The sequence below is a fragment of the Zingiber officinale genome, chromosome 5B (genome assembly GCF_018446385.1).
Source record: "Zingiber officinale cultivar Zhangliang chromosome 5B, Zo_v1.1, whole genome shotgun sequence".
In the NCBI taxonomy this organism is placed as follows: domain Eukaryota; kingdom Viridiplantae; phylum Streptophyta; class Magnoliopsida; order Zingiberales; family Zingiberaceae; genus Zingiber; species Zingiber officinale.
Window position 1 is genome coordinate 6,695,916 of NC_055995.1, and position 9,172 is coordinate 6,705,087.

Consider the following 9,172-nt stretch of genomic DNA (forward strand, 5'->3'; position numbering starts at 1 on the left):
AGTCTTTTCAAGAAAAGCTTTGAGAAGCGTGTTCATCTTTGGAAGTGTGCGCACGCACTACCGGAGCTCTATATAAAAGGGGGTCCAAGCATCGACGGAAGTACGTAATACATGCGATATTCACTATTTACGCTACAGTAGTCTTCTTGTTGCTCCGCTTCATTTCTCATCGCCGGTGACTGACTTGAGCGTCGGAGGGCCAACACCGAGGACCCCTTCCCTGACTCGACACTAACATAATCTATATTACAGATCTGTATAAAATTTACAAGAAATCAGTGTAAATGTCACATTTCTATCTTCCTATCTCCTCAATTTTTAGAGAGGATGAATCATCTATTCAATTAATCTACGAATGATTTTTTGTTCACTTTAGTGGTCCTGTAATTCTAGTTTTTTAAAAAAATTATTTTTGGCACTTGTATTAATGATTCTCCACTTGCTGGTATAAAATTGAGAGATTATAAAAGGTTTTCTTAAATTTAATAAATAAATAATAAAAAAAGATTTGAGAAAAAGTTGTACCTGTCATGTACTCTTATGGTACACACACCCACCGGTATTTAATTATTATTTTATTTATTTTATTATTTTTCTAAAATAAAATTTATTTATTATTCGCTATAAAAACGATCCACGAAACCAACCAACCAACCAGTCATCGGTCCTTCCAATTAGTCGTCGGTGGAACGGACGAGGATGTTGCGGCGGTTGTCGCGGGTGGCGGATTCCTCGCAGTACGAGGCGCTGCTGCGGCGGCGGCCGTGGCAACGCAAGGAGAGGCGGGAGTCGGCGGCGGAAGGCCACGTGCCGGTCTACGTCGGGGAGGAGATGGAGCGGTTCGAGGTCCCGACCCGGTTGCTGAACCGCCCGGCCTTCGTCGAGCTCCTCCGCCTCTCCGCCCAGGAGTACGGCTACGACCAGCGCGGCGTGCTCCGCATCCCATGCCCTGCCCCGCTCTTCCGCCGGCTCCTCGCTACCGAGGAAGGGAAGTCGCCGCCGCCGCCGCCGGCGACGGCGGTGGCGGCGGCGGCGGAGGAGGAAGAGCTGCTCCAGTCTTCGTTCGACGAGTGGTTCCTGTCCTCCTCCGATCCGTGCTGAACCGGCGAGTCGAAGCGGGGAGCTTCGCTGTAGATAAGCGGCTGAGATCGCCGGGGAAGGGGGGTGGTTGTGCAAAATAATGCTTCGAACCATTGTGTTTGGTTTACTGCACTCTTTCCGTCTTATTTGTCTTCTTCAGGCATGCGAATATAGAAAAAATCTAAGACTTTGGCGTATGTGTTCGTCTCATGAAGCTCTTTGCTCGATCGATCTCGCCAAACTATTCATTTTAATGGCGACCAATCATTGCTTTATAGAAAAAGGGGGAGACGAGAGTTCACACGCGCAGTCATTTCCTCGGTATATATTCCGTTGCACAATTTTATCGGAGACAGTGGAGTAATTTGAATTAAAATTATAAATCAAATTAAATTTATCTGTTAAATTGTACCTGAACGAATAATCTGATGCACATGTTACAAAGTAAAAGGAAGAGTTATTTGAAATGATTGAATTGGTTGAAAAATTGGGCTATTTATATGCTAGAGGGTAGATTCTTGAGTACAGACTCTTTGAGTAAAGATGCTCAAGGATGTTCCCGACTTCCCGAGTGTAGACTCCCGATCGGAAAGTCCGAGTTGCATAAGATTGCAGAGTATGAGTGGTAAACTCCTGACTTCTCGAGTGCAAACTCACGACTACAGAATCTCGACTGGAGAATCCTGACTATAGACTCCCTACTGGAGACTCCCAAGTGATGGAAAGAAAATGTGAAGCCTACTTTCAAGCAGTTTCTGTTAATGCTGGAAGCACTAGCTAATCAAACTTGTGTTTTCATATTAGCAAAGGTTCAAAGTTAAAATTATTTGTGATCTAATAAGCTCACCTAAGTGTGCAGACAAGTGGTCAAAAGTGTAAGTACTCAGAGATAGTTTTGATATGATCAACCGAGTTAAATTAGATGCTGTGCGTATTTGATCATTATGTCTAAGTGTGCAGAAGCTTAGGAACATAAGAAGTCAAGCGTGTTAGTGTAGGTTGCACTAATAATCTGGTTTTGATGTATGACAAATAGGTTAAAGTTAGATGTGTTATTTGTTTAACTACTCTACCAAGTGTACAGGAGTTGACTAGTCTGAGGGACCTGACACTAGGCTGAAATCCAGCTAGGTCTGCGGGCCTGATAGCTGGTGGGAAGTCCAGATAAGTCCGCAGGGCTTGATATCTGGCAGGAAGTTCGGTTGGGTCCACGGGACCTAACAACCGGGTGAAGTCTAGTTGGGTCAGCGGACCTGACAACTGGCAGAAAGACCTAGTGAGTAAGAGGCAAGTCAAGTGACTGGAGTTGGTAAGTGAAGGTAAGCAATTAGAGGAGAGATCTAGTGAGGACGTGTTCCCCGTTGAGAGAACTGTAGGCGTTGATCCAACTTAGGTCTATTTGGGAAGCCTAAGTTGAGATCTTTATTAGATTCTGGTCCCGAGGAGATAGGATCGAATTACTACCCTATCTGCTATCTTGTGTCAACTCTGTTTTGCAGGGTAGATATAATTTTTATTGCCCGGACTAATCTTTTCTTGCGAGGAGAAGGTTGTTGAAGAAAAGGACTCTGAGTGCCCGGAGTTGGTTCGGGCGCCCAAAGTAGGCTGGCCCAAGCAGGCCGTAGGCGTCCAGGCGATCAGGGCGTCCGGACTTGATCCAAGTGCCAGGACTCGATCCACCCGGAACTGAAAAATCATCCACAAGCTGACATGGAGCGCATCGATTGGCCGAGCACATGGTCCAGGCGCTCGAAATCAACCTATTTAAAGGCTTTCGACTCGGAGCTTCAGAACAACAACTGCAACGACTTTCTCTTCTGCTCGGTACTCCGAAAAAGCTCCCGCAACGCTGTGAAACTCTTCCGACAACGACAATCAAGATTCTTTTCTGTTTGTTGTCGGTAATAATATTTTATAGTTCTTGTACTTGCAATTTATAACCATTTCGAACTATTAGTAGATTGCCCAACGAAAGCACTCGACGAGTGTGGGCCTTGGAGTAGGAGTCGTCGAAGGCTCTGAACTAAGTAAAAACTTGGTCGTGTTAGCATTGCTTCTTATTCTTCCACTGCATATATGTTTTAAATCAAATTTTCGACGATCTCTATTCACTCCTCTCTAGCATTCTTTCTGATCTTATAAGTGGTATCAGAATAGGTACCGCTCTGAATTGATGTAGCCACTAATCAGGTAAGAGGGTGATTTTTTCTCTCTTTTGAATTTTGAGTTTTTCGATATAGTCCAAACTGGTACAATTACCTTTTTGAATAATTTTTTTTCGTTGCAAAAAACTCTGAATTGGTGCAAGACCAATCAAGTCTTAATATTTGTTTCTTCTTCTCCCACACTACTAATCCAAGACCTAGTCTTGAGATTCTTTTTGCCTTTTCCTCTTTTGTGTGCAAGGTTCATGGCCTAAAACGAGAGATACTCCACCATACGTCCTCCCCTCTTCAATGGTGAAGACTTTCCATATTGGAAGAAACGGATGGAAGTGTACCTGAAGACCGACTTCGACTAATGGTTCAACATCACCAAAGGATACAAGGTGGCCGTCGACACCGCTAGAATTCCAATGGACCCGAAAAATTGGAATCCGAAAATGAAAAAGAAGGATTAATTAGATAGACTTCAAAGCTCTCAACACAATCCAGTGCGGGCTAACAAAGGAAGAACTGAACTGGGTCGACCCACATGAAAACGCGAAGGAGCTATGGGACAAACTCATAGAACTACATGAGGGAACCAATGACATAAAGGAAACAAAAAAGAATCTATTTTAAAATAAACTATTTAACATAAAAATGCAGGAAGGAAGGAGAATCTGCGAGTCAACTACATGCAAGGATAAAGGACATCCTCAACGGACTTCACACAATCGGCCACCAGATGAAAAATCGTGATCTTATAAGTCACACACTAAACGCATTTCCTCAAAATGCACTATGAGCATCCATCGCGGATGCCTACAAAATTTTGAGGAATTAAAACTACACGAGTTGTTTTGTGAACTTGAACTCTATGAACAGACTAACTTAAAGCATGTCGAGAAAGGTATTACTCTTTTTGTAGGTCCCTCAAAAGAAGCTAAACACAAGCACAAACCAGAGCCAGAATTTGAATCTGACTCAGAAGACGAAGAAGAACAACTCATAAACATGGTCAGAAAAATGTTCACAAGAAGGAAGAACAACTTCATGAAGAAGGAATTACAAAAGGTGATCAAAGCAAGTGACTCGAAGGCAAGATCACATGCTATGGGTGCAACAAGAAAGGACATTACAAGAATAAGTGTCCGAAGATGAAAGATGACAAACCCAAACCAATCAGAAAGAAAAAGGAACACAAGGCGACATGGGACGAGTTATCCTCAGAAAAAAATCCGATGTTGAGGATCATAAGCATCACAATTACCTCGCATTAATGGCAACGGGAGCGGAATCAGAAAGCGAGTCTGAGGACGAATCAAGCCACAAGTCTGTACTCATTTTCGAAGGTTCGAACGAGGTATCCTCCATCTTAATCTCCAAATTTTTTAGAATAAATGCATGTTTAAACAAAAAATTAATTAAGTATGAAAAATAAAATGAATCACTTCTTGAGGAAAATTAATACCTCAAAGAAGGAACTAAAAATAAAGATCAAAATAAAGATGTAACACTTGAGGAGGAAAACAAAAATTTAAAAAGTGAAATTAATAAACTTAAAGGGTTATTAGAAACTTTCACCACTAGATCGAAAAATTTAGATTTAATTCTTAAAACTCAAAAAGGTGTATACAATAAGTCTAGGCTCGGATATAAGTCCAGCTCAACAAATAAAATATTTATATTACTCATAAGCCAAAACAAAAACCTAATTAAAGCTTGAGTTCCAAAAGCGTGTCTAACCATAAGTAGAATTTAATCAATTCTATGTGCCCAAATATGAAATTCATTACATAAATCCATCTAAACCTAACCCAAACCAAAATCTAAAACGTAAAACAAAATCAACTAAACCAAATCTAAATCGAAAAAATAAATTTAAATCAAATAACTATAAAACCAACTTAAACTCAAATTATCATCAAGTCCATTATAACTAAAAGTAATCGATATAATCCTAAAATCTAAAACTGAAAGTTCAATATTTCAGGGGAGACTCCAAATTAGTTGGAACCTCTAAAATAATAGTTTACCCGGTTGGATAATTAAGATTAGATTAAAAAGGGATAAAAATTTAACTTGAAAAAATAACACTGGAGAAGTTTTAGATGATAGTAGGTTAGGGAAGTTTTATCTATACATGTCTAGGAAGATATGGTTTCGACCTAGTGCATTTGGTTTAGTGGAACTAACTGAAGCTACCCCTTACCAATCCTAGCTGATTAGACCAAAGTTTTGTTATTAAGTTTAGTGGATAGGACTATTTGGAAAACCTTGAAGGCATGGTTACTCTAATGATGTACAGGTGACTCACCATAGCCCATAAGTTTATCCAAACTGTTAGGATCTCTTCGTACGGCTAGAGAGGGGGTGTGAATAGCCGACCCCAATCTTTCGCGTTTCTTCCTACGATTAGGTTAGTTGCAGCGGAAATACAAGGAAGAAACTAAGAAGAAGAAAGCAAACCTCAAACGCAAGGATGTAACGAGGTTCGGAGATGAACTCCTACTCCTCGGCGTGTCCGTGAGGTGGACGAGCCCTATCAATCCGTCGGTGGATGAGCCCCCGGAAAACCGGCTAATACAATATACTCCTTGTGGGTGGAGAAACCTCGCCACAAACGTTTGCAACAGCAGACTAGAATACAAGGAATACAAGTAGAAAGACAAGAACAATGTATAAACACTAACTCGCCTTCTCGTCGACTGCCTGTGAAGCAACAACTTCTCGGACAACAGCAGCAGCTGACCGTCGACTGGAAGCTCACACGAAGCTTACTGGGGAGAGCTCAACAAAGCTCGGATCGCAAGCAGCAGCAAGCTAGAAGCAGGAGAAGAAGCAGAAGCCCTGTAGAATCCCTCAGCCCCTTTATACCTGCAAAGAAGAAACAGCGAAGAAACTAGCCGTTGCGTCGCAACGGCTAGAACCCTGATCGGTCTGTGGACCGATCAGGCAACATCCTGATCGGTCTGCAGACCAATCAGGGAAGAAGCCTATGCTTCTGTTCCGTCCCTGATCGGTCCATGGACCGATCAGGAAACCTCCTGATCGGTCCACAGACCGATCAGGCTTCTTTCTCCGCTGCCACTGATCTCCTTCTGATCGGTCTCCAGACCGATCAGATAACCATCAGTAGCATACTGATCGGTCACTGATCGGTCACCAGACCGATCAGATGAGCCATGTATCATTGGATTGGTCTGCAGCCCGATCCAAACCTTTCAGCCCTAAACCTAAGGCTTCCACACCAACATTCGGTCAACCTTGACCTGTTGGTACATCATGCCTAGCATCCGGTCACTCCCTTGACCTGCTAGCACTCCCCGCTAAGTGTCCGGTCAATCCCTTTGACCCACTTAGACTTTTCAACACCAGAAGTCCGATCATCCCTGATCCATCTGGATTTTCCCTTGCCTGGTTTCACTCACCAGGACTTTCCAACTGCCTAACATCCCAGTTAGGACTTTCCCACTGTCTAACATCCCAGTTAGGACTTTCCCACTGCCTGGTTTCACTCACCAGGACTTTCCACACTGCCTAACATCCCAGTTAGGACTTTCTCACTGCCTGGCTTCACTCACCAGGACTTTCCAACTGCCTAACATCCCAGTTAGGACTTTCCCTCGTGCCAAGCTCCCTGCTTGGACTTTTCCAGTACCAAGTCTCCATACTTGGACTTTTCGCGTGCCAAGCTCCCTGCTTGGACTTTTCCAGTGCCAAGTCTCCATACTTGGACTTTTCCAGTGCCAAGTCTCCATACTTGGACTTTTCCCGAATCAGGTCAACCAGGTCAACCTTGACCTACGGTTGCACCAATAATCTCCCAAACATCTATTCTTGTCCCACATCAAGAATAGAACTCTCTCACGAGTGTCAAACATCAACATGCAACACAACTAGGTCAACCTTGACCTAAGGTTGCACCGACAATCTTCCCAAGTCAAACATCAAAATACAACTCGAGTCACGTCAACTCGAGTCGGGTCAACCAGGTCAACCTTGACCTAAGGTTGCACCAACAATCTCCCCCTTTTTGATGTTTGACAAAACCATAATCAAGTTAGGTTAACCCGATAACCTAACTTAGGTTTTCCAATGTTCTTCCTTGAACATTCTTTCCAAACTCCAATATTCTCCCTTGAACGTTTCTCCCCCAAACTTAGGTTAACCCGATAACCTAACTTGGGTTCCCCAATAATTCTCCCCCTTTTTGACACACATCAAAAAGAAAAAGGAGGGTATCAAGGTCAAGAGTTTCTTCCTAATGAAAGTCCCATACCTTTCATTTGAAACTCTTAATTTCCCCCTTGATACTAAACTCAACAATCAACTTAGTGATAATCCCATATCACTAATCCTTAAAAGTCTTTGGGAGTAAAAACTCCCCCTAAAAGTCAACTCCCCCTTGACAATTAGGTAAAACTTCCCCTAAAGGTCAACTCCCCCTTGACCATTGCACCAACAATGTCTTGGCGAGTTTCACACCTTTAGAAATCCACAAAAACACCATTTCCATAACTGAAATTTCAGACAACAGCTGAAAAATCAGAAATTCGGCACGCCCTGATCGGTCCCCAGACCGATCAGAAACCCCATGGATCGGTCCCCAGACCGATCAGGCCTTCACCAGATCGCACCAAGCTCTCTGGTTCTTACTGGATCGGTCTGCAGACCGATCCATGCTTCACTGGATCGGTCCACAGACCGATCAGGACTTACCTGGATCGGTCCCCAGACCGATCCAGACTCTGATAGGCAGATTTCTGAAATTTCCTTCCCGAAATTCAGAAACTCCTAGAAAATTCCAGAAAATTTGAAAAATTGTGAAATTTTGAGGATACATTCCTCATAACATATACTATCATGGAAAAATAGTTTTCTATGAGAATAACTTCCATTTTCAAATCTTGATACAAAATTCAAAAACTTTGAAATAGTTCAAAGTTAAGTCAACTTTGTATCACAATGTTCAATGATGAATGCTATCACTAGGAAAGCTTCATCAAGGTTTTTCAAAACAATTTTGAAATGATTTCAAACCCTTTAATTTGGGACCACAATCTTAGGGCTATATGTACATGACTTGTACACAAGCTTTCCCTATGATCCCCCATATCTTGAATTAGGCTCATCTAGGTACAAGAGCTATGCACCTTGATCCTAATTCATGATCCTAATATCTCACACACATCTAGAGTGTATCAAGCACATCCATGTCAATTTTATGTGAGATATGGGTTAAGGTCAACTTAGGCTAAGGTCTCATGCATTTTCTAAACACAAATTTGATCTCAATATCAAGATGTGTTCTTCATCCTTAAATCAATTCAATTGATTATTAATGCAAGAGATGATGACATGGCATAAATGATATCATAAATGGAAAACATGTGCCAATGTCATGATGTCATGGCATAAAGTATGAAAACTTAACTAGAGCATGACATATAAACTAGCCTAAGCACTATCATGACATTTCAAATGATGATAAAACTAAACATGATGTCATGACATGTCATATGGCAAACAACCATGGTAAGTTAACACAAATAAAATACCTAGATTACCTATCTAAGTATCCTTAATCACTTAGTTAACTTAAATTCTAATCCTAGATTGCCCAAAGTGCTCCAAGAAAATGTCAAAACCCAAATTGGCATTTCTTGATCTCTTGTTTGATTTATACCATTTTAAAAATTTTACAAGAGTAGCACTTCTAAATTAAGGCCCGGATTGCCTTGATTACCTAAGAGAATATCAAAAATCCCAATTTGATATTTCTCTAGGTTTTTCCACATTGTGTCAATTTAAAGTAAGATTAATATATTCTCACTTTGGCACACTTTACTCTTCCAAGGAGTGAATGATAAAGATTATTCCATTTCATTTTCAAAGGTTCCCAAAAACCTTGAAAATGCTCCTTGAGTGTCAATTTCTTCAAAGTT

The 9,172-nt window shown here is 41.6% G+C and overlaps 1 protein-coding gene across 1 annotated transcript; it reads left to right on the plus strand.

Moving 5' to 3' along the window:
• The first annotated feature begins 638 nt into the window (after positions 1-638).
• Positions 639-1,277, plus strand: LOC121987226 (auxin-responsive protein SAUR71-like). Its single transcript, XM_042541114.1, has one exon. The coding sequence runs from the start codon at positions 700-702 to the stop codon at positions 1,099-1,101; it is 402 nt and encodes a 133-aa protein (XP_042397048.1). The 5' UTR covers positions 639-699; the 3' UTR covers positions 1,102-1,277.
• Positions 1,278-9,172: the final 7,895 nt, after the last annotated feature.